The following is a 26,167-nucleotide window of genomic DNA, read 5'->3' on the forward strand; positions in this document are numbered from 1 at the left end:
ACAATTAGAATTAGAAAAACATTGTCCAAGCAATGTGGAAATACACTACATGACAAAACGTATGTGGACACCTGCTCGTCAAACATCTCATTCCAGTTGGTCCTCCCTTTGCTGCTATAACAGCCTCCACTCTTCTGGGAAGGCCTTCCACTAGATGTTGGAACATTTTTGCAGGGCCTGGCTTGCAGTCGGCGTTTCAATTCATCCCAAAGGTGTTCGATGGGGTTGAAGTCAGGGCTCTGTGCAGCCAGTCAAGTTCTTCCACACCGATCTCAACAAACCATTTCTGTATTGACCTCGCTTTGTGCACAGGGGCATTGTCATGCTGAAACAGGAAAGGACGTTCCCCAAACTGTTGCCACAAAGTTGGAAGCACAGAATCTAGAATGTCATTGAATGCTGTAGCATTAAGATCTCTGTTCACTGGAACTAAGGGGAACGAACCATGAACCATTATTCCTCATCCACCAAACTTTACAGTTGGCATTATGCATTGGGGTAGGTAGCGTTCTCCTGGCATCCGCCAAAACCAGATTCATCTGTCGGACTCCCAGATGGTGAAGTGTGATTCATCACTCAAGAGAACACGTTTCCACCATCGAGAGTCCAATAGCGGCGAGCTTTACACCACTCCAGCCAACGCTTGGCATCGCGCATGGTAAGCTTAGGCTTGTGTGCGGCTTCTAGGCCATGGAACCCCATTTCATGAAGCTCCCGACAAACAGTTATTGTGCTGATGTGGCTTCAAGAGGCAGTTTGGAACTCGGTAGTGAGTGTTGCAACTGAGGACAGACGATTTTTACGCACTACGCCCTTCAGCACTTGGCAGTCCCCTTCTCTAAGCTTGAGTGGCCTTCCACTTCATGGCTGAGCCATTGTTGTTCCTAGATATTTCCACTCCCCAATATCAGCACTTACAGTTGACCAGGGCAGAGCTAGAAGGAAACATTTTTGACGAACTGACTTGTTGGAAAGGTGGCATCCTATGACGGTGTTACGTTGAAAGTCACTGAGCCAGTACAAGCCATTTTATTTGCAATGTTTGTCTATGGAGATTGCATGGCTGTGTGCTGATGTTATCCACCTGTCAGCAGGTGTGGCTGAAATAGTGAAACCAGTCATCTGAAGGGTCCACATACATCTGGTGATGTAGTATATGTCTTGGGCTTCACCACATATAAACAGACTTTAAAGAGACCAAAACAATGCTGTCATGACTGAGATGACAAAGAGGGAATGTTTTTCAGAGTAAAGTTCTGCCTGGTGTATAATAACATGGATGTAGCCTATACTGTATATACAACATTATTAATGTTTAATAATAATATCAGATCCTACCTGGTGTCCTGGAGGTCGTTGCCCTCAGCACTCAGACTGCGGCCAGGTGTCGGGGGCTCCACGTTCACACTGGACGTCTCACTATGCCAACCTGCAGGTGATGACATCACATCTTTGTCTGCCTGCTGAACCTGAGACAAGATGGCGTTTATCCTTTCCTCCGTCATCTCCTCGTCCTCCGAGCCTTCCTCCAGCCCCATCTCCTCCAACAGAGACTTTAACTTCTCCTCACTCAACTCCCCCTCCTCCATCTCCTCTTCCCCGGGAGGACCAGACACACCACCCTCTACCCCCTCTCCCCCCAGGGCAGGCCTAAAGCCTAGGGTCTCTGATGGGTCTCCTCTGGCTCCTGCCAGCCACTCATCCTCCCTGACCACCCCCTGAGGAAGATCAATCTGATGTATCAGCATCCCCATGTCAACATCCTGCTCAGCCTCCTCTCTCAGCCCTGCCTCCCTGTTATGGGGCTTGTATGAGGCCACTGACTCTCTGCTAACCCCCGTGTCATCTTCAGTGGAGGTCACTTTAGGGCCCCCGCCTTTCCCGGCACCCTCCCCGGCGCCCTTCCCGGCTCCCCGGGAGTCTAGAGGTCCAGAGGTGTCTTCCTCTACCACTATTGTGGGGGATTGAGCATGGGAGGCGGGGCCTGGGGTGCTGGTGGTCTGGGTGAGTGACAAGTCACATGGTCTAGTGGGCGTTCTAGAGGGGGAGTCTAGGCCAGCGTCCTCGTCAAAGAAGTGGTCGCTGCTTAGCGGGGTGGGGGGCTGACAGATCAAACCTGTGGGGGTCTGAAGCTCCAGCTGGATGCTGCTGGAACCTGGATGAGATAACCACAACACAGTGGAGCTGAGATGGAGGGACACAACAACATGAAGACACTCAGCATGTACAGGAGGAAGGAGGATGGAGGAAGGAAGGAGTGCTGTTCATATAATACTGCCACCTGCAGATAATCACTGACTTATACTCTTATAACAGACAGGCAAGCTGTTAGCATTCAGCCTAGCAGGTAGCAGGTAGCTAGCAGTTCTTTACATGGCTCATCTGCAAATGGCCTGTTGGAATACAGGCCTGGATATGACTTGATAATGAGTTTAGTCAACAAGTAATCTGTGATGTTAATCACATGGAAATGTAAGTACAGAGGATGAGCAGTGAAAAATAAGGAACTACATATAGACCTGTAGTTCCTATATACATACCTAATATATAGGGGGGCGGGGCCTAAGGAGGGACTACATATAGACCTGTAGTTCCTATATACATATCTAATAAATAGGGGGGCGGGGCCTAAGGAGTGACTACATATAGACCTGAGGTTCCTATATACATACCTAATATATCGGGGGGGGGGGGGGGGGGGCAGGGCCTAACGAGAGACTACATATAGACCTGTAGTTACTATATACATACCTAATATATAGGGGGGCGGGGCCTAACGAGGGACTACATATAGACCTGTAGTTACTATATACATACCTAATATATAGGGGGGGCGGGACCTAACGAGGGAATACATATAGACCTGTAGTTACTATATACATACCTAATATATAGGGGGGGGCGGGGCCTAACGAGGGACTACATATAGACCTGTAGTTACTATATACATACCTAATATATAGGGGGGGCAGGACCTAACGAGGGAATACATATAGACCTGTAGTTACTATATACATACCTAATATATAGGGGGGGCGGGGCCTAACGAGGGACTACATATAGACGTGTAGTTCCTTTACACATTCCTAATATATAGGGGGGCGGGGCCTAAGGAGGGACTATATATAGACCTATAGTTCCTATATACATACCTAATATATAGGGGGGGGGGCCTAAGGAGCGGGGTATGACAACAAGGAGCACAAGGGGACAAGGTGAGGAAGAAGGGGTAGCAGCAAGAAATTTAGGAACTATCAAAGATGTCATTTGGGCAGATCAGAAACTATCAGATACTACTGTAAGGTCCCATGGACAGATCAGAAACTATCACAGATACTTCTGTAAGGTCCTATGGACAGATCAGAAACTATCACAGATACTACTGTAAGGTCCTATGGACAGATCAGGAACTATCAGATACTACTGTAAGGTCCTATGGACAGATCAGGAACTATCAGATACTACTGTAAGGTCCTATGGACAGATCAGGAACTATCACAGATACTTCTGTAAGGTCCTATGGACAGATCAGGAACTATCAGATACTACTGTAAGGTCCTATGGACAGATCAGGAACTATCAGATACTACTGTAAGGTCCTATGGACAGATCAGGAACTATCAGATACTACTGTAAGGTCCTATGGACAGATCAGGAACTATCAGATACTACTGTAAGGTCCTATGGACAGATCAGGAACTAGCAGATACTACTGTAAGGTCCTATGGACAGATCAGGAACTATCAGATACTACTGTAAGGTCCCATGGACAGATCAGGAACTATCAGATACTACTGTAAGGTCCTATTGACAGATGAAAAGACAAACAAAATGTTAGTCAGACAAGACTTGGTTGAAAGTGAATGAAAATGGATGAAAATTCAATGTGACTGTAACTTCTGTTTATGTAGCTGCAATTGAGGAAGAGCGCTACAGCCAGAACCTAACAGCTAGCATTGTTAGCTTCACATTAGCCTAGCATTGCTAGCTTAGCGTTGTTAGCCTAGTGTTAGCCTAGCGTTGTTAGCCTAGTGTTATTAGCAGAACTACTAAGACTGAGGGAGCAGCCACACAAGGCTGTAGCAGAGCTGCCAACAGTCCAGTTAGGTACTGTATGTTAAGTTAGTTAACAGTATGTTGGATGGAGGGTGAGAGCACAGCTGAGGGTGTCAGCAGGGAGGGAGGGGCAGGAAGCAGGTTAGCAGGAAGGGGTTGGTCTGGTTCAGCAGAGTTAGAAGCAAGATAACTGCAGGGTAGGAAGGCTCAGAGAAACCAGAGGTACTAACTAACGGCCTAAGCAGCTCTAACAGCCCTATAACAAGCAGAGGTCCCTTAAAGCCACAGCCATGCTGTCAGAACAGAAACGTTAGCAGTACCACAACACACCACTATCTAACAGAACAGGAGAGGGTTAGTACCACAACACACCGCTATCTAACAGAACAGGAGAGGGTTAGTAGCACAACACACCGCTATCTAACAGAACAGGAGAGGGTTAGTAGCACAACACACCGCTATCTAACAGAACAGGAGAGGGTTAGTACCACAACACACCACAACAGACAGGAACCATTTGCCATATAAATTGGTTAACATAATAATGTACTTGACAATCAAATTGTGAATAAAATATTATTTGGCGAGAAATGTGTTAAACATTACTGTATTTTTTTCAATCAGTATACACACACCATAACGATTATAGAACAAAACACCAACCAAATCTTTAACCCAACTGAATGAACTAAACGTTGCTCTCATGGTCAAATTAAGAACATAGATCAGATAGGTTAGTTGTGATTCCTCAGAGGCTTGTTAAGTAGCATGATATTTTATACTTTACACAACATAAAATACAGTCACACATACAGTAGTAGAGTTGTAATGCCCCCTGACAGGGTTAACACACGGCAATGTTTGAAAAGTATCAGTGTTGATTGATTTCAGGGGGCATATAAAATATAAATATAAAATCAACATCTAATTTGTCATCATCATGTTCAGATTGGCTCTACGTTCGACTCGTTTAGCCTGATTGGCTCTACGTTCGACTCATTTAGCCAAGATTGGGTCTATGTTCGACTAGTTTAGACTGGCTGGTTCTGCAAGAAGGAGAGGTAAAGAGAGAGACAGAGTTCAGCTAGATGGGGCTAAACTTTACCATCACACTGATCCAGGAAAACTGCGTTATCATCAGCAAAACATCTTGTGCCTGAAATGTTACCATAGTCAAATATTGGCCCTTCCAGCAATGTCACAATATCCATCCGATTGATCTTAGTCAGGACCTCTGTAAGGGAATCCGCTAAAGTGAGACAGAAACAGGAAAACTGGTTAATACACTACAAACAGCAATACACAACACTATTACATCCTACCCACGTTCTAAACAAAACAACACTGTTACAACCTACCCACGTTCTAAACAAAACAACACTATTACCTCCCACCCACGTTCTAAACAAAACAACACTATTACACCCTACCCACGTTCTAAACAAAACAACACTAGTACATCCTACCCACGTTCTAAACAAAGCAACACTATTACATCCTACCCACGTTCTAAACAAAACAACACTAGTACATCCTACCCACGTTCTAAACAAAACAACACTATTACCTCCCACCCACGTTCTAAACAAAACAACACTATTACACCCTACCCACGTTCTAAACAAAACAACACTATTACCTCCCACCCACGTTCTAAACAAAATAACACTATTACATCCTACCCACGTTCTAAACAAAACAACACTAGTACACCCTACCCACGTTCTAAACAAAACAACACTAGTACATCCTACCCACGTTCTAAACAAAGCAACACTATTACATCCTACCCACGTTCTAAACAAAACAACACTAGTACATCCTACCCACGTTCTAAACAAAACAACACTATTACCTCCCACCCACGTTCTAAACAAAACAACACTATTACACCCTACCCACGTTCTAAACAAAACAACACTATTACCACCTACCCACGTTCTAAACAAAACAACACTAGTACATCCTACCCACGTTCTAAACAAACCAACAATATAACACTATTACATCCTACCCACGTTCTAAACAAAACAACACTATTACATCCTACCCACGTTCTACAGTCAGACAGGGATGGTTCTCTACAGTCAGACAGGGCTGGCTCTCTATAGTCAGACAGGGCTGGTTCTCTATAGTCAGACAGGGCTGGTTCTCTACAGTCAGACAGGGCTGGTTCTCTATAGTCAGACAGGGCTGGTTCTCTACAGACAGGGCTGGTTCTCTACAGACAGGGCTGGTTCTCTATAGTCAGACAGGGCTGGTTCTCTATAGTCAGACAGGGCTGGTTCTCTATAGTCAGACAGGGCTGGTTCTCTATAGTCAGACAGGGCTGGTTCTCTATAGTCAGACAGGGCTGGTTCTCTATAGTCAGACAGGGATGGTTCTCTACAGACAGGCAGGGCTGGTTCTCTACAGACAGGGCTGGTTCTCTATAGTCAGACAGGGCTGGTTCTTTACAGACAGGGCTGGTTCTCTATAGTCAGACAGGGCTGGTTCTCTACAGTCAGACAGGGCTGGTTCTCTATAGTCAGACAGGGCTGGTTCTCTATAGTCAGACAGGGCTGGTTCTCTACAGACAGGGCTGGTTCTCTATAGTCAGACAGGGCTGGTTCTCTACAGTCAGACAGGGCTGGTTCTCTACAGACAGGGCTGGTTCTCTATAGTCAGACAGGGCTGGTTCTCTATAGTCAGACAGGGCTGGTTCTCTATAGTCAGACAGGGCTGGTTCTCTACAGTCAGACAGGGCTGGTTCTCTATAGTCCGATCTGAGACAGCTTTGTGTAATTACCTGAGACAGCTCTGTGTAGAGTAATGACCTGAGACAGCTCTGTGTAGAGTACTGACCTGAGACAGCTCTGTGTAGAGTAATGACCTGAGACAGCTCTGTGTAGTGCCCTGTGCGGTGCTACTGTTTTCAGTAATGACTAGTTACATAAAACAAGCTTTGGGATACTATGCTATGGGATACCTACTTGTGGCATTTTTACCATCTCTGCTAACCCATTTCTTTAAAAGCATGAAACTCTGAGTGGTCAGAGAGTTGGGGTTATCCACGCGGATGTGATTGATCTCATCTACGGAGAAATCCATTTCCCTGGCAAGCTCTGAAACAGAAATACATTAAATATGGATTAGACTCCTCTCCTCCCTGTTCTCCCCCTCCTCTCCTGTCTTCATTTCCTTTTCTTTACCTCCTCTCCCCTCTTTTCCTCTCCTCTTATCTCTCCTCCTCTCCTCTACTCTCCTGTCTTCATTTTCTTTGTTATCCTCTCCTCCTCTCTTTCCTCCCCTCCTCTCTTTTCCTCTCCTGCCTTCATTTTTTTGCTATCCTCTCCCCCACTCTTTTCCTCTCCTGCCTTCATTTGTTTGCTATCCTCTCCTCCTCTCTTTCCTCTCCTCCTCTCTTTCCTCCCCTCCTCTCCTTCACCCTCCTGTCTTTGTTTCCTTTGCTTTCCTCTCCTCTCTTTCCTCTCCTCCTCTCTTTCCTCCCCTCCTCTCCTTCCCCCTCCTGTCTTTGTTTCCTTTGCTTTCCTCTCCTCTCTTTCCTCCCCTCCTCTCCCCCAGACAGACATGTACGTAATGCTGCAGTGCAGGCGGGGAGGTGATTCTCCCCCAGACAGACATGTACGTAATGCCGCAGTGCAGGCGGGGAGGGGAGCTGGGCACACTGCCATGACACTCCCTTTCCCTCCTGATAAAAATGACAGTAATCTCTAGATGGAACAGACTACACAGATGAAGTCCTACCCAGCTCAGTCATCAACAGGAACAGTATGGTGTCACAATCTGAAATCTCTGATGTATTCTAGCCATCTCCAGTCAGTGTGTGGGGTAATAGTGTGTGTGGCTGGTACGTTATGTCACTGCAGTAGAAGAGAGACTGCCATTCTACTGCTGTCCTCCAGGGGGAGACATGCTACTGTGTTCTTACCAGTCCAGCTCAGACCCAGGTGATCTGCCACTATGGCCATCCGCAGGTCAGTCCTCTCACAGGGGCTCTGAGGGCCTGGTGGGGATGAGGGGCAGACAGCACCATGTTATCATCTCATCACTGTGTATTTATGAGAAACAGAACATACCTTTTTCTGGCCAAATTCTCCTCATCAATTCAGAGGTCTCTGGATAGTAAGATCATAGTAAACGCTCTACATTTTGGAGTACTTGGCTGCACCATTCCAAATCAGAAGCCAGATAGTAACAGGTAGAATTGTGAGGATCCAATGGCAAGACAAAGGCACATAGACAGTTCCAGTAGCAGACTAGTCTGTTGTTGAGTGGGTGTTAGGCATGTAACCAGCCAGTCTACCAGGCAATCAAACCATCACAGAAACAAAACCACCCCAATTCACATGTCACTAGCTCTATAGTGTGGAGCTTGGTGTTCAAGGCCAAACGTGTTTCAGAGTGAAATGAAAGTAGACATGCCAGTAACCTGTGTGTCTGTGTACGCTGGAGGAGACTGGACCACAGTCACCTGTCTGATTCTGCTATTCTACTATACTGATACAGACTCAGCACAGCTCTACACGAGCCAGAGACTACTCGTCTGTACAGTGCTCTGGTCACTATCATGCTGCAGCACCTGACTACTGTTTCCTACTTGTCTTCCTGAATCTGGTCGGACAGTTAATACATCTCCTAAGTCTGGTTGGACAGTTCATACATCTCCTAAGTCTGGTCGGACAGTTAATACATCTCCTAAGTCTGGTTGGACAGTTCATACATCTCCTAAGTCTGGTCGGACAGTTAATACATCTCCTAAGTCTGGTTGGACAGTTCATACATCTCCTAAGTCTGGTCGGACAGTTCATACATCTCCTAAGTCTGGTTGGACAGTTCATACATCTCCTAAGTCTGGTTGGACAGTTCATACATCTCCTAAGACTGGTTGGACAGTTCATACATCTCCTAAGTCTGGTTGGACAGTTCATACATCTCCTGAGTCTGGTTGGACAGTTCATACATCTCCTAAGTCTGGTTGGACAGGACACAGAGATGACAGAATGACAGCTGCAGTTAAGTCACATCACAGCCAATCACAACAGCTCATGCACTAAAGATCAAGAAGTGTAACGTTTTACAGGCTTGGTCTCCATGATGTTGGCCATGTTGGACCCTGCAACCTGACTGCAATCCTTCTCCTTTCCTGCAGCCGGCCTACTGCTCCTCCTCTCCTCCTTCCATCTCCTTCTCGTCTTCTCTCTGCCGGCCTGCTCAAACTCTGCTCTCACGTCTCTACAAGACCTGGACGTAGTAGTGGACCTGGACGTAGTAGTAAATCTGGATGTAGTAGTAGACCTGCATGTAGTAGTAAATCTGGATGTAGTAGTGGACCTGGATGTAGTAGTAAATCTGGATGTAGTAGTAGACCTGGATGTAGTAGTAAATCTGGATGTAGTAGTAGACCTGGATGTAGTAGTAAATCTGGATGTAGTAGTGGACCTGGATGTAGTAGTAACTCTGGATGTAGTAGTATATCTGGATGTAGTAGTAGACCTGGATGTAGTAGTGGTCCTGGATGTAGTAGTAAATCTGGATGTAGTAGTAGACCTGGATGTAGTAGTGGACCTGGATGTAGTAGTGGTCCTGGATGTAGTAGTAGACCTGGATGTAGTAGTGGACCTGGATGTAGTAGTGGACCTGGATGTAGTAGTAGATCTGGATGTAGTAGTAACTCTGGATGTAGTAGTAGACCTGGATGTAGTAGTGGACCTGGATGTAGTAGTAGACCTGGATGTAGTAGTAAATCTGGATGTAGTAGTAGACCTGGATGTAGTAGTAGACCTGGATGTAGTAGTAGACCTGGATGTAGTAGTAAATCTGGATGTAGTAGTAACTCTGGATGTAGTAGTAGAGCTGGATGTAGTAGTAAATCTGGATGTAGTAGTAACTCTGGATGTAGTAGTAGACCTGGATGTAGTAGTAGACCTGGATGTAGTAGTAACTCTGGATGTAGTAGTGGACCTGGATGTAGTAGTAGACCTGGATGTAGTAGTAACTCTGGATGTAGTAGTGGACCTGGATGTAGTAGTGGTCCTGGATGTAGTAGTAAATCTGGATGTAGTAGTAAATCTGGATGTAGTAGTGGACCTGGATGTAGTAGTAAATCTGGATGTAGTAGTGGTCCTGGATGTAGTAGTAAATCTGGATGTAGTAGTGGTCCTGGATGTAGTAGTAAATCTGGATGTAGTAGTAAATCTGGATGTAGTAGTAACTCTGGATGTAGTAGTGGACCTGGATGTAGTAGTAAATCTGGATGTAGTAGTGGTCCTGGATGTAGTAGTAAATCTGGATGTAGTAGTGGTCCTGGATGTAGTAGTAAATCTGGATGTAGTAGTAAATCTGGATGTAGTAGTAACTCTGGATGTAGTAGTGGACCTGGATGTAGTAGTAGACCTGGATGTAGTAGTAAATCTGGATGTAGTAGTAGACCTGGATGTAGTAGTAGACCTGGATGTAGTAGTGGTCCTGGATGTAGTAGTGGACCTGGATGTAGTAGTAAATCTGGAAGTAGTAGTAACTCTGGATGTAGTAGTGGACCTGGATGTAGTAGTAGACCTGGATGTAGTAGTAAATCTGGATGTAGTAGTAAATCTGGATGTAGTAGTAGACCTGGATGTAGTAGTAGACCTGGATGTAGTAGTGGTCCTGGATGTAGTAGTAAATCTGGATGTAGTAGTAGACCTGGATGTAGTAGTAGACCTGGATGTAGTTGTAAATCTGGATGTAGTAGTAGACCTGGATGTAGTAGTAGACCTGGATGTAGTTGTAAATCTGGATGTAGTAGTAGACCTGGATGTAGTAGTAGACCTGGATGTAGTAGTGGTCCTGGATGTAGTAGTAACTCTGGATGTAGTAGTAAATCTGGATGTAGTAGTAGACCTGGATGTAGTTGTAAATCTGGATGTAGTAGTAGACCTGGATGTAGTAGTAAATCTGGATGTAGTAGTAAATCTGGATGTAGTAGTAGACCTGGATGTAGTTGTAAATCTGGATGTAGTAGTAGACCTGGATGTAGTAGTAAATCTGGATGTAGAAGTGGACCTGGATGTAGTAGTAAATCTGGATGTAGTAGTAGACCTGGATGTAGTAGTAAATCTGGATGTAGTAGTAGACCTGGATGTAGTAGTAGACCTGGATGTAGTAGTAGACCTGGATGTAGTAGTAAATCTGGATGTAGTAGTAGACCTGGATGTAGTTGTAAATCTGGATGTAGTATTGGGCTTAAATATATTGAAGGAGTGCTGAGAGGCTTCTGATATTGATGTGATATCTTCATTATCAGTTAATTTTGCTTTTCATTGGCAACATGGTCTAAACTATCTACTGTCTAGCTACTTACAGATGTAGTTTTCTCACTGAAGCATGTTGTGTTCTGTCCTGCTATTGAACTGCTGCTAGAGGCCACACCTGACCTGTTGTTATCTGATCTGCTGCTAGAGGCCACACCTGATCTGTTGTTATCTGATCTGCTGCTAGAGGCCACACCTGACCTGTTGTTATCTGATCTGCTGCTAGAGGCCACACCTGCCCTGTTGTTATCTGATCTGCTGCTAGAGGCCACACCTGACCTGTTCTGATCTGCTGCTAGAGGCCACACCTGACCTGTTGTTATCTGATCTGCTGCTAGAGGCCACACCTGACCTGTCCTTAGATACACTACCTGGCACTTGGCCCATTCTACTGCTCTCCTTCACTCCCAACCTGCTTCCTCTCTGACTCTGATTCTGTCTTGATTACAAGGGAACCCTCTTCACTGGAATTCACTGATCTTTTCCTGGCAACAGGTTGTGTAACTACATGTTTAGCATTCTGCTTTCTCACAGGAATTATTTGACTGAATATTTGAGTTATAGTTGCTTTAACTGGTAACCTGGACCTGCATATTTTCACCTGAACCAGTCCTGTACTGGTTATTGCTGGACTCTTGACAGACAGAGCTCTCTTTACTGTTCTCCTCCAGCCTGCTGAAGGCTGCCTCCACCCTGTTCTCTTCCACCATGTTCTCCTCCAGCCTGCTGAAGGCTGCCTCCACCCTGTTCTCCTCTACCATGTTCTCCTCCAGCCTGCTGAAGGCTGCCTCCACCCTGTTCTCTTCCACCATGTTCTCCTCCAGCCTGCTGAAGGCTGCCTCCACCCTGTTCTCCTCTACCATGTTCTCCTCCAGCCTGCTGAAGGCTGCCTCCACCCTGTTCTCCTCCAGCCTGCTGAAGGCTGCCTCCACCCTGTTCTCCTCCAGCCTGCTGAAGGCTGCCTCCACCCTGTTCTCCTCCAGTCTCCTGAAGGCTACCTCCACCCTGTTGTCCTCCAGTATGCTGAAGGCTACCTCCACCCTGTTCTCCTCCAGTATGCTGAAAGCTGCCTCCATCCTGTTCTCCTCCAGTATGCTGAAGGCTACCTCCACCCTGTTCTCCTCCAGTCTCCTGAAGGCTACCTCCACCCTGTTCTCCTCCAGTCTCCTGAAGGCTACCTCCACCCTGTTCTCCTCCAGCCTGCTGAAGGCTGCCTCCACCCTGTTCTCCTCAGGTATGCTGAAAGCTGCCTCAAATCTGCTGACCTGTTGTAGAGTGGGCTCTGAGGAAGACAGCAGACTGAATACTATACTACCAGGCTGGATGAGGTTAGCATGGAGGTTAGGGGTTACCTCTGGCATGTTATGGTTGATACTGCTGTTCCCTGTTAGAGGTGCTGAACCATAGTCTAGGCTCTGGTACGTCTGTCTCTCTCTACTCCAGTCTATCTCTGTCTGTTGGGAACTGGCTGAGGCTCTAGACTCGTCTGAATCCATTGAAAGGGAAAGGGAGATACCTAGTCAGTTGTACAACTGAATGCATTCAAATGAAATGTGTCTTTCGCATTTAACCCAACCCCTCTGAATCAGAGAGGTGTGGGGGGCTGCCATAATCGATATCCACGTCTTCGGCGCCAGTGGAACACCTGCCTTAATCAGGAGCAGAATAACAGATGTTTACTTTGTCAGGGATTTGATCCAGCAACCTTTCAGTTACTGGCCCAACGCTCTAGCCACTAGGCTCCTTGCCGAAGATGTCTTGAAGTCAATTTTAAGGGTGGAGAATTTAGAGGCCACATTGGAGTCTTTTGACTTGACCCCATTGTTATGCTCTGAATGCCAGGGGTTGGTGTGGTGCTCTGAATGGTACTGCCAGGGGCTGGTGTGGTGCTCTGAATGGTACTGCCAGGGGCTGGTGTGGTGCTCTGAATGGTACTGCCAGGGGCTGGTGTGATGCTCTGAATGGTACTGCCAGGGGCTGGTGTGGTGCTCTGAATGCTACTGCCAGGGGCTGGTGTGGTGCTCTGAATGGTACTGCCAGGGGCTGGTGTGGTGCTCTGAATGGTACTGCCAGGGGCTGGTGTGGTGCTCTGAATGGTACTGCCAGGGGCTGGTGTGGTGCTCTGAATGGTACTGCCAGGGGCTGGTGTGGTGCTCTGAATGGTACTGCCAGGGGCTGGTGTGGTGCTCTGAATGGTACTGCCAGGGGCTGTTGTGGTGCTCTGAATGGTACTGACAGGGGCTGGTGTGGTGCTCTGAATGGTACTGCCAGGGGCTGGTGTGGTGCTCTGAATGGTACTGCCAGGGGCTGGTGTGGTGCTCTGAATGGTACTGCCAGGGGCTGGTGTGATGCTCTGAATGGTACTGCCAGGGGCTGGTGTGGTGCTCTGAATGGTACTGCCAGGGGCTGGTGTGGCGCTCTGAATGGTACTGCCAGGGGCTGGTGTGGTGCTCTGAATGGTACTGCCAGGGGCTGGTGTGATGCACTGAATGGTACTGCCAGGGGCTGGTGTGGTACTCTGAATGGTACTGCCAGGGGCTGGTGTGGTGCTCTGAATGGTACTGCCAGGGCTGGTGTGGTGCTCTGAATGGTACTGCCAGGGGCTGGTGTGGTGCTCTGAATGGTACTGCCAGGGCGTGGTGTGGTGCTCTGAATGGTACTGCCAGGGGCTGGTGTGGTGCTCTGAATGGAACTGCCAGGGGCTGGTGTTGTGCTCTGAATGGTACTACAAGGGGCTGGTGTGGTGCTCTGAATGGTACTGCCAGGGGCTGGTGTGGTGCTCTGAATGGTACTGCCAGGGGCTGGTGTGGTGCTCTGAATGGTACTGCCAGGGGCTGGTGTGATGCTCTGAATGGTACTGCCAGGGGCTGGTGTGGTGCTCTGAATGGTACTGCCAGGGGCTGGTGTGGTGCTCTGAATGGTACTGCCAGGGGCTGGTGTGGTGCTCTGAATGGTACTGCCAGGGGCTGGTGTGATGCTCTGAATGGTACTGCCAGGGGCTGGTGTGGTACTCTGAATGGTACTGCCAGGGGCTGGTGTGGTACTCTGAATGGTACTGCCAGGGGCTGGTGTGGTGCTCTGAATGGTACTGCCAGGGCTGGTGTGGTGCTCTGAATGGTACTGCCAGGGGCTGGTGTGGTGCTCTGAATGGTACTGCCAGGGGCTGGTGTGGTGCTCTGAATGGTACTGCCAGGGGCTGGTGTGGTGCTCTGAATGGTACTGCCAGGGCGTGGTGTGGTGCTCTGAATGGTACTGCCAGGGGCTGGTGTGGTGCTCTGAATGGTACTGCCAGGGGCTGGTGTGGTGCTCTGAATGGTACTGCCAGGGGTTGGTGTGGTGCTCTGAATGGTACTGCCAGGGGCTGGTGTGGTGCTCTGAATGGTACTGCCAGGGGCTGGTGTGGTGCTCTGAATGGTACTGCCAGGGGCTGGTGTGATGCTCTGAATGGTACTGCCAGGGGCTGGTGTGGTACTCTGAATGGTACTGCCAGGGGCTGGTGTGGTACTCTGAATGGTACTGCCAGGGGCTGGTGTGGTGCTCTGAATGGTACTGCCAGGGCTGGTGTGGTGCTCTGAATGGTACTGCCAGGGGCTGGTGTGGTGCTCTGAATGGTACTGCCAGGGGCTGGTGTGGTGCTCTGAATGGTACTGCCAGGGGCTGGTGTGGTGCTCTGAATGGTACTGCCAGGGCGTGGTGTGGTGCTCTGAATGGTACTGCCAGGGGCTGGTGTGGTGCTCTGAATGGTACTGCCAGGGGCTGGTGTGGTGCTCTGAATGGTACTGCCAGGGGTTGGTGTGGTGCTCTGAATGGTACTGCCAGGGGCTGGTGTGGTGCTCTGAATGGTACTGCCAGGGGCTGGTGTGGTGCTCTGAATGGTACTGCCAGGGGCTGGTGTGGTGCTCTGAATGGTACTGCCAGGGGCTGGTGTGATGCTCTGAATGGTACTGCCAGGGGCTGGTGTGGTGCTCTGAATGGTACTGCCAGGGGCTGGTGTGGTGCTCTGAATGGTACTGCCAGGGGCTGGTGTGGTGCTCTGAATGGTACTGCCAGGGGCTGGTGTGATGCTCTGAATGGTACTGCCAGGGGCTGGTGTGGTACTCTGAATGGTACTGCCAGGGGCTGGTGTGGTGCTCTGAATGGTACTGCCAGGGCTGGTGTGGTGCTCTGAATGGTACTGCCAGGGGCTGGTGTGGTGCTCTGAATGGTACTGCCAGGGGCTGGTGTGGTGCTCTGAATGGTACTGCCAGGGGCTGGTGTGGTGCTCTGAATGGAACTGCCAGGGGCTGGTGTTGTGCTCTGAATGGTACTACCAGGGGCAGTGGTCTGAAAGACAGTCAGGGACTTGATATTCTGGAGGGGCCTCTACCCCTGGTCTAACAGGGGCTTCATTAGAGGCCTTTACGCAGTCAGGGGCTAGTCTAATTGGGGCCTCATTAGAGGCCTCTACCCAGTCAGGGGCTGGTCTAACAGGGGCCTCATTAGAGGATTCTACCCAGGCAGGGGCTGGTCTAACAGGGGCTTCTATAGGGGCCTCTTCCCAGTCAGGGGCTTGTCTAACAGGGGCCTCATTAGAGGCCTTTACCCTATGTCTGTGACATGATTACAACTGACCTTATGACCTAGTCCCTTACGCCCCCTGACATCCCTTCAGAGTTATGCTCACCAATCTGAAAAAACTGCAGTCTTTCTTCAACAATATCCCGCTTGCTCATGTCAATCGCACCACTGCGAGTCATCTCAAACATCTTCCCTTCATGGAAGGGGAAAGGGTTTGGCTCGCTAGTCGGCGTGGTGCTATCATCAGTCGGGGTTCTGGCAGGGGTCGTGTCTGGGGTCGTGGCCTGTGATCTGTCGTCTGCTGCCAGTCCAAACGGCTTCGGCTCGTCGTCTTTTATCCTGGCGTCAACCACTTCATTGTCTCCTCCTATACTGGACCAGGGGTCAAAGTCCAGACCTTTAGTAGCAACAGTTTTAAACGGAGAGTCAAACGCCTCCTCTAGCTTGTAACTAAAGTACGTATCAGAAAACCCATCGTTGTCCTTCTGGCCCTGAGAGCTGGCCTCATCTGTTTTTATGTCAACTGGATCACTTTTAGCTTGAGCCTTTCTGTATTCCTCCTCCGGTGTTTTTTCCTCTTCAATGGCCTCTAGTTTGGTCTGACTAAAGGAGCGGTCGCAGGACCGGAGCATGCTGTCTGAGGTCCACACGTCCTTCCTGCTGTCCGGCAGGCTGAAGGGTTTAGTGTCCATCTCACACAGACCATCATCCTCATCCTGCATGTCATACCCATCCAGGGAGTCGATCTCAGTAGCGTCAGTGTCATGAGAGAACTCTGCCGTCGTGGCGATAGAACAGTCTGTTATGGACTGGTCATTTCCATTCTGTTCAGAGTCGTACTCCTCTGTTTTACCAGCTTCATACGTTCCATTAGTTCTGTTAGTTCCTGGCTCTTTGCCATTTCTATCCTGTTTTGTGGATTTGGACCCATTCTTGAGCTCCTGCTCCTGCCCCTCTGAGATCTTAAAGGTGTATTTCTTAAAGGAGATGGGCTGGAAGACAGACTCATCGTCACTAGAGTCACTGTTGTCAGTCCCGGGGGGGACTGGGGAGGGGGGCTGGACTCTGATGATGGGCTCCGTGAGGAGGTGTTTATCATGCTCTTCCTGGAGGTTAACCTCCATCATCTCCATCTCTGCCTCAGAGGAACCAGATGATCCCTTCTTCTTCTTCTCAGGGCTGGACTGCTCAGAGTCCAGGGGAGGCGGAGGGGGGAACTGGATGTATGCTACTCCTTTGTCTTTAGGTGTCTGTCCAGCCTGGTGGTTTCCATTCTTAAGGTCAGCTGCTGTGACATTAGGTGTCTCTGGTCTGAAGTCCTTGAAGGAAAATACCTGGCCCTGCTCCTCCTCTGAGGAGTCCTCAGAGACCTCTGGGATAGGGCTAGGCTGGAAGGGAGTGAAGCCCAGGATGGAGTCTGGTGTTCTGGAGGTGAGGTCATAGCTGATCTCCTCTGAGCTAGGGGTCTCTGGGGTGAGGGGACTCTTCCCTGAGCTGTCTATGAAAGATACCTGCTCTAGCATGTCATCGTCAGGACTGGCCTGAGGCGACGAGGGCTGTTTCTGTTTGTACAGTACTCCTCCTCTGCCCTCTCTCTCTCCCTGCCTACCCACCTGGACACTCACATAGACAGGTAATGTTTTGATGCCTTTGAAGTTTTCTCTGGTGGTGGTTGTCTCTGGTGCTAATCTCTCTTGTATTTCTCTTGTGCAAGTGTCACGCACATTGTTCAAGTTAGAATCTTTTGGTGCATTATCTAATATTTCAAGAGATGTGTCTGTTAGTTCTTCTGCCTTTGTAGGGCTTGTTACTGGGCCGACCTGCATTCTGTTCTTATTTAGTATGGGGATTTGGGATGTCTTTTCAAATGGCTTAGTTATTGTGTCTTGTTTTGCTTTCTCTGACTGATCGCTGTCTGAGTGACTAGACACAGACCTGACTGGGATCTGGGACTCTGTCTTTTTTCTAAGATTCTTGTTTTGTGCAACCCCATGGTCTTTAGACACAGGTTCAGAATGAGCAACCCCATGGTCTTTAGACACAGGTTCAGAATGAGCAACCCTATTGGTTGTGGGACTTGATGCAACATGTTTGGAAGGAGAATCCCTCATAGAAACGTGTTCTTTTTCAACTTCCCCACTGTTCTCCTTGGGTGTGTCATGTGTAGGACTATGTGAGGGTGGCCCCTTTACACCCTTACTGATACCAATGACCTGACTCTCCTGGCTCAATGGGCTTGTTTTCTCTGATTCTTTATCAGTCTGACCTGTTAGGTGTTTTTGGGCTGTGGTGTATGGTAGGTTAGGCAGTTTGTCTCCTGACTGTTTTGGGGCAGCTGGTGAGACAACTGACTTACTGCTATTGGAGGCAGGTCCTTTCAGTTTCTCTGGAGTCTTTTTAAAAGGACTTCCTTCCTCTGTGGCCTCAGACCCTTTAGTTGTCTTTCCTCCAGTGAACAGTTGATTCATTGGCAGCTTGTTCTCCTGCAGCCTGCTGACTGGGGGTGTGGACTGTACTAGCTCAGGACTACTCTTATCTTGGTTCTGAGCCTCTGATTCAAACTTCATCCTAACAGAGCTCACTCTAGAGAAGGAGGCTTTAACCTGGTTTGGCTCAGACCGTTCCTCTGCCTTTGTCTGCTGTTTGGATGTATCCTCACTGAAGCGGGAAAGAACAGCTCTCTCTGGACTGTTGGGTAGACTAGAGGTCCTCCTCTCAGTTGTACTACTGAACAGTTTGTTCCCCCTTCCCTTGCCCCACTCCTCTCCCTCTGCCCTGGCTTTCTGCTGGGTTTTCTCTGGGCTATTACAGGTGGAGCTGGGCCCAGACCTGGTCTCCCTGGGGTCTCTCTTTGGAGGCTTTTTCTCCGGCGATTGCAGCTCGTCGTTCAGTTTCTCAGTTTTGTCACGGAAAAACTGAGAGACCTCGCTTAGTTTCTCCTCAGCTTCCTTGACAGTTTGATCCACGCGGTCCTCGTAGATGAGCTTCTCTCTGTTCCTGTCCAGCTTGTCCTCAGTGAAACGCATCCACACTGCATGTTTTGGGCTGCCTGGCTCTGTGGTGTAATGCAACACTGTCACTTTGTCAAACTTGTCATCCTTATGAGAACATTTACCTGACTTAGAGGATGTATCCTTTGATGACTTGAAAGTGAACTCTTTCCTGGGCACGGCCTCTTTCTCACCGTAATCACTCTCTTCCCCATGCGACTCTGAGGTAATTTGGTGTGTTTGGTCAGCCATAGAATCTTCTGTATCAGAGTGGGATATGTCTAGTTTCTCAGAACGTAGCATCTTCTCAGCGAATCTGTAAGACTCTCCCCTGAGTTCAGAGAGCTCGTCATCGTGATACTCTACAGAGTGCTGGCTGAGCAGTTTGAGAGCTTTGTAGGAGTCATCGGCCATGAGCTGAGCGGAGCTGGGCCGGCTGTCGTTGGCAGTAAGCTCCTCCCCTTCCTGCGGCGCCTCGTCGTAATCAGGCATTTCTTGGATTCTGTGGTCTCCTTTATAGAAATAAGAGTCTGGAATCTTCTTGGTCTCCCTGATAATCACCTCAGTTGGTTGGAATGTGTTTCCTTCTTTTTCTATGTGAACCTCCATTATTCTTTTGGCTTTAGTGTCATTATCAATGAACCTGGGGGTGAGTTCATCCCCTTTGACAGAGTCCTGGCCAGCCTTGTGCTCAAACAGTCCAGAAAGTTCCTTGGAGGGGTCCCTTCCGGACTGGAATGCTTTCATGATGTCTCTGACTGACATGGTCTCCTCGATCCTCTCCGAGCCGTCTTTCAGCTGCGGCTTGTGGTAAACCATGCGCGTCGTGGTGGTGATGTGGGTCTCCTCTTTGAGCCTCATGCTCTTGCTAACGACAGAGTCAGAGTCGTCACACACTTTGATCTGGAATGATTTGACTTTGTCTTTGATGGAGGCGGCGGAGGCCTCTGGTTCAATGCAGGCCGGCGATGCTGAGGCTGCCTCCTCCATCTGCACCTCACAGGGTTCGTCTGGGTGCTCGTAGCTCCTGATATGGACCACCTCGGTCCTAGTCTCAGTGATGCAGGGGGGGATGGGGTCAGTGAAGGGGGGTTTGGGCCCGGTGCTCTCTGCACTTTGGGGGGCTGAAGGAGTCTTTTCACTCCTGGTTTCAAAGCCGCTGTCTGACAGAGGACTCTTATCCTGCTCATGAGATAAGTCCTCTGGTGACTCCAATATGGTGTCAGGTCCATAATATGACTCTGCTAGTTTACATAAGTCTTTCTCAGAGGCAGAGGTACGCATGCCTGGGGGAGGCATCTTGAGTTTTTTTAGTTTCTGTTTGTCCTCCCCTTCTCTTTTTGCCTCCTCATATCTGCTCGTCATCTCGGCCATCTTAGAAAGAGAACTAGCACCTATGTCATTGGCCAGGTAGTCAACAACCTTGGCTAAATTCAACTCTTTACTGGGAATAGACTGGGGCCTAAAGGAGAGGGTGTTAGCGTCAAACAGAGGGTGAAAGAATTCCTTAGCACTTTGCTGGGCTTCCTCTAACTCATCTTTAGAGAACTCCTCCCACTCCTCCTCTACAGGCTTCCCTCTACAGGCTTGACTATCACTCACCACATCCTTGGTCAGTATCTCACTGACTTTAACTAGATCCTCCTTCACTTTCTCTACTATGGTGAAGGGTTCCTCATCCTCCATCTTAGGCTCTTTAGGGGTCTGAGACTGAACATTCCTGGCTGTTCTGGGGACAGTCTGCAAGATGGCCGTCATTCTGATCAGGTCCTCCTTCATATCGGCCACGTCTTTCAGGATGTCCTGATTGGAGGATAGGGAGGAGGGTGGGGTTAGAGTGAGCCCTGGGGGGGTGATGTAAGGAGGGGACTTCACTGCCGTCTTTGACCTGCGAGAGTCTGCAGGCGACATCTTCAGCGACCCAGGCCCTTTTTTCATTTGGGACTCGGTCGCAACATTGAGAAAAGAGTATACAGGTACAGTCATTGTATTGGATGTTGCTGAGGTGGTGGAAGAGGTTTGAGACCTCATAGAGCCGTAGACAGAAGTTGAGGTGTTAGATCTCCGTGAGGACACTGATTTGAGTGTTCCGTACCCTGAAGAGTTAAATGTCCTTTCAGCCTCATTTATAGCTGCACTGACACTGGAAGTGGCGGCGTGAGTGTTGGTCTGTATCCTCTCCTGCAGACTGCTAGACCTATCAGAGAGCAAACAGGAGCAGGGGGAGGAGGACTGAGAAGAAGAGGCGTACTTCATGGGAGAAACTAATCCATTCACCATAGCAGAGGTTTCTGAGGAGTGGGCTGGTGAGGACAGCGAGGGGAGGGGCTTCCCCTTAGATGTAGCTGAAGTAGTGGACAGGCCAGGAATGGTTCTGACAGGGGAGGAGGATGAGGAGGACAGGCCAGGAATGGTTCTGACAGGGGAGGAGGATGAGGAGGACAGACCAGCGATGGTTCTGACAGGGGAGGAGGATGAAGACGACAGGACTGATTTGAAGGGTAAGGTGTACATGTTGGCTGTGCATTTGGGAGATTCGGGTTGAGTCATGGTTGATCTATCTGGAACAGACCCTGTGTTAGAGGCTGGGGTGGTCCTGGAAGAAAATGGGGTGGATAGTCCTTTAATGAAGACAGGATCTGCTCCAGGTTTAGAGGAAGAGGACACCAGACTGGCAGAGACCTGGACCGGGTACTGGGCCTGCTGTACAACAGTCTTAATAGGGGAGGCCATAGTTCTATAGGATCTGACAGGTAAAGAAGCTATGTCGCCAGAGGACTTGATTGAATGTGGCGGTGAGGCTCCGATGGTGGATTTGATTGGAGAGGCGGAGGAGAGCAACCAGGCAGACTTTAGTGGCGATGCAGATGGTGTGTTGGACGGTGAGCCGGAGAGGGAGCCCAGTCCACTCCTTGCTTGGACAGTGTGGGGAAGAGGCGCAGTCGACCATGCCTGGTAAGATCTTGTTGAAAAGACAGGTTTGTGAGTGTAACCAGCAGGCAGTGTTCTTGCTGTGCTTCGCTCAACTGTTTCTTTAAATAAGCAAAATGAAATCCAACAGAAAATCAACAGAAAATGGTTGAAAAACAGAGAGACCAGAGGGAAAACATGTGTCAGTGATGCTTCTATTATCAAGGGAGGAAGAACAATACTTTGATGAAGAGTTGAAATGGGAATGATGGAGCCGTAAAGGAAATATGATCCACTATGATCCATGGTTACGACAACGTTACACAGCAAGATGGAAAAGAAGCCCAATGAAGCACATACAGCAAAACAATCACAAAGACCAGGACAAACTAAACATAAACATGGCAACAAGACAAATACACAGAATAACATCAAACTGTTCTCTGTACACGCGGGATGTGCTACATTCCTCTGACTAGCAGATCCATCTGTGTCTTTTATCTGTTCGGTCTGATGTTCCACCTTTCCATTCCCCAATGAGGGTGTTCTGACAAAACAGAGGTGAACACTATACAGAAGCCTCCATCTGTCTGTATCACAGCAAGACACATGGCAGAACACAGCTCTAGGTTTCAGCTCCATGATATCTCTACATGTCGTGCAAGACTGAGTACCCTTAGTGACAATCGCCTACGGTGGAAACTGTAGCAGCTGAGAGAAAGTCAATAGTGACCTTCCATGCATTTCCCTACAACAGAAAGGAAAAGCTATACAATCACAAAGCCAATCATTATGGGAGTCAATCAAAGCAAAATCTGTATGGCGCGATTTGAGTTACTTTATTGCCGGTGAAAAAATAATATCTTAAATGATAAAAAACACATTGTGGGCAAGCACAGCACAGTAAGTTAAAATACTAATCAAACCAAACCATGCAAAGTAAACCATGTCAGAAACGAGCATGTGGACTTACAATACAAGTTATGTAGGTGAGAATATGCAGATATCACATATAAATATGTACTAGCTATAATCTGTATTACTCACTCAATATGTTACATGTTAATGCAAATCAACTCCAAGCAGATTATTATTGTTATAGAAGTTAGTGAAAATGTCTCACTCACTCGTGGCGGGCTCGGCGAGATAGCTGTAACGCTTACGTAAGGCTAGAGATGTAAAGGTATGACGTCGTTCTGGCTTTTCAGTCTGCAACAACAACACAACATCCTATCAGTTCTCTGTTAGAAGATGGATTACCTGACATTACCTGACTACTCAACTCGTCAGATCAATAGGATCTGAAATGTAGGGTTTTATAACTGACAGTAAATGGTAGTAGCTATCTCTGGGTCAACTCGTCAGATCAATAGGATCTGAAATGTAGGGTTTTATAACTGACAGTAAATGGTAGTAGCTATCTCTGGGTCAACTCGTCAGATCAATAGGATCTGAAATGTAGGGTTTTATAACTGACAGTAAATGGTAGTAGCTATCTCTGGATCAACTCGTCAGATCAATAGGATCTGAAATGTAGGGTTTTATAACTGACAGTAAATGGTAGTAGCTATCTCTGGGTCAGTTTACTGACTGTGTCTCTTCTAAGAACTGTGATAACTAAACTGGACCGTGTTACTACAACATTGTTACATTAAAACACCATACATCCTTAACGGTAGCCTATTAACAACGTATGTAAAGGAAATCAACCATGGATTGATTTCCTTTGGCTAATTGGTAGAAAAGTGTTCTTATTAAAATCTAAGCAGTAAATCACCAACAGCTCTGCAAGGTTAACTTAAGAGTGTTTTCCTAAAGGGACAGATCAGGGGACATGGGTGGATGGGTAGAGGTAGAGCCAAGGGTTTACAAGCCTCACAAAAGCAGAGCTAGATGAGCCAATGGCAGCAGCAGAGGACACAGAGCAGTGCCTTATTGGACAGCTATGTCACCAGAGAAGCACAGCCATGGATGGACAGGGGTAAAGGTCACCAGGGTACTGTATATTACCTCTTCATCTGGGTCTGACTCCATTTCCTTGGGTTCCCAAGATGCATTGCAGAAACAGGCGGAATAAGGAGGGGAATGGACAGGATGTGAAAAGGAGTGATTGACAGAAACAGTTAGAGAAGCCACCGCAAAGCCAGCAAAGAAAAACACAGAAAACAACAGCATTGAAAATCCAACACTTACAGCAGATTAGAAGCCACAGAAACCACGTCAACAACCACAAAGTCAGCCAGTTGAAAAGAACAAGGCACCAAAGCATGAAGTCCCAAATCAGATGGGAGATTTGGTTGACTAGGAAACAGCCAAAGATAACCACTATGAACCACTATGAAGCTCAAAACAGATAAAAGACACACTCAGGCAGCACTTCACCTCTAACATACTGCTCTATCCCCCTGAATGAGGATGGGATGATATGGAACACAGCCATTACAACAGCTGAGTGCTTACCTTCTTCAGCGCAGGTAGGGTGATGTTCAGGTTACACACGGCCGTCTGGGGGAGACCCTTAGCGGTCTTAGTGGTCTCCTTCAGGAATGTCAGACGGCCACACGGCTCCTGGCTGTTGTCTCTGACCTAGAGAGGAACCAAAGCATTTAGGGGATACTCACTACATGAACGAATGCACACAGTTTACGGCTCTTAATGCTATAGATCAACCCTACTACTGACTGTGATGTCAGGAAACCTCTATCCTAAGAGTTCCTGAGGGTAAGATTAGTTCATGAAGGGAGAGCACTCATTAAAGTGCGGGGGGGGGGGGGGGGGGGGGTATTAAAGCCCTGTTGCAGAGTTCAGGAAGCCAGTGACAGATCAAAGAGAGGCAGGATGGAACGAGGTTATGGCCTCCGGGCCTTGTTCTAAAGCTGTTTGTTCCAATCAGTACTGGTTCCGTTGCAGCCTCCTACCCAGGCCATGACTGAGTGGGGAACATCAAGCAGCCTCCTACCCAGGCCATGAGTCAGTGGGGAACATCAAGCAGCCTCCTACCCAGGCCATGAGTCAGTGGAGAACATCAAGCAGCCTCCTACCCAGGCCATGAGTCAGTGGAGAACATCAAGCAGCCTCCTACCCAGAACATGAGTCAGTGGAGAACATCAAGCAGCCTCCTACCCAGAACATGAGTCAGTGGAGAACATCAAGCAGCCTCATACCCAGGCCATGACTCAGTGGAGGACATCAAGACAGTAGTATAGTATGTGTACCTTCACACAGAAAGGAAGCCGGTTCTCTTTGAATGCGTAGAAGTTGAGCACCAGTAGCTGTCCAGCCTTGGTCAGAGGAGCTAAGTTACCATAGCAGTCCACATAGATGGGCCTCCCCTCCAGAACCTAGGAGACAACAGCATAATGACATCCTGATCACACAGCTTGGTCTAACCATACAGTGTTCAAGTCATTCTAGAATCATGTATGGTGTAGGAATACATTCCCCAGCATTGTGATGGATGAGAGCAGGAGATGTACATAGGAAGTGAAAGCAGCAGGTGAAACCCACCTCGATGTCTTTGCTCCTGGCCACCTCCTCAAAGTTCTCCTGCTGTTCCAGGGTTTTGTCCACCTTGTCATCTGTCATACAGAAGCAGCGCAGGCGGGACTCCATAGGGTCGTTCATCTTGGCGAACACCACGAACTTGGCCATGTAAGGAACACAGATGAGCTCTCTGTACAGCTGGGTGGCAAGGGCTACAGTCTCTGGGATCTGGTGGCAGTCAGCAAGCCAGAACCTGAAACACACACAGGACAGATACAGGTTAGAAACACACACAGGACAGAGGACAGATACAGGTTAGAAACACACACAGGACAGAGGACAGATACAGGTTAGAAACACACACAAGACAGAGGACAAGGACAGGTCATCTGTAGTATAATACACTGAGAATACCTCATGTCATCTGTAGAATAATAACACTGAGAATACCTCATGTCATCTGTAGAATAATAACACTGAGAATACCTCATGTCATCTGTAGTATAATAACACTGAGAATACCTCATGTCATCTGTAGTATAATAACACTGAGAATACCTAATGACATCTGTAGTATAATAACACTGAGAATACCTCATGACATCTATAGTATAATAACACTGAGAATACCTCATGTCATCTGTAGTATAATAACACTGAGAATACCTCATGTCATCTGTAGTATAATAACACTGAGAATACCTCATGTCATCTGTAGTATAATAACACTGAGAATACCTCATGACATCTGTAGTATAATACACTGAGAATACATCATGTCATCTGTAGAATAATAACACTGAGAATACCTCATGTCATCTGTAGTATAATAACACTGAGAATACATCATGTCATCTGTAGAATAATAACACTGAGAAT

General features: G+C 48.0%; 1 protein-coding gene across 9 annotated transcripts in view; it reads right to left on the minus strand.

Annotated features, from left to right (window-relative positions):
- The window catches only part of LOC110512780 (ankyrin-3), a 115,464-nt gene that overhangs the window by 13,431 nt on the left and 75,866 nt on the right, over positions 1–26,167 (minus strand). For 5 of the 9 annotated variants that reach the window (XM_036972079.1, XM_036972077.1, XM_036972078.1 and 2 more), the window contains 10 exons: positions 25,313–25,541; positions 25,021–25,146; positions 24,266–24,391; positions 23,816–23,842; positions 22,933–23,014; positions 16,012–21,927; positions 7,988–8,062; positions 7,029–7,160; positions 5,162–5,305; positions 1,339–2,155 (listed from right to left, as the gene is read on the minus strand). In XM_036972079.1, the coding sequence (XP_036827974.1) occupies positions 1,339–2,155; positions 5,162–5,305; positions 7,029–7,160; positions 7,988–8,062; positions 16,012–21,927; positions 22,933–23,014; positions 23,816–23,842; positions 24,266–24,391; positions 25,021–25,146; positions 25,313–25,541 (7,674 nt within the window). The remainder of the gene's footprint in view (positions 1–1,338; positions 2,156–5,161; positions 5,306–7,028; positions 7,161–7,987; positions 8,063–16,011; positions 21,928–22,932; positions 23,015–23,815; positions 23,843–24,265; positions 24,392–25,020; positions 25,147–25,312; positions 25,542–26,167) is intronic. The other 4 variants (XM_036972081.1, XM_036972080.1, XM_036972075.1 and 1 more) reach the window with 3 other exon arrangements.

This window comes from Oncorhynchus mykiss, unplaced genomic scaffold, assembly GCF_013265735.2.
Source record: "Oncorhynchus mykiss isolate Arlee unplaced genomic scaffold, USDA_OmykA_1.1 un_scaffold_119, whole genome shotgun sequence".
NCBI lineage: Eukaryota > Metazoa > Chordata > Actinopteri > Salmoniformes > Salmonidae > Oncorhynchus > Oncorhynchus mykiss.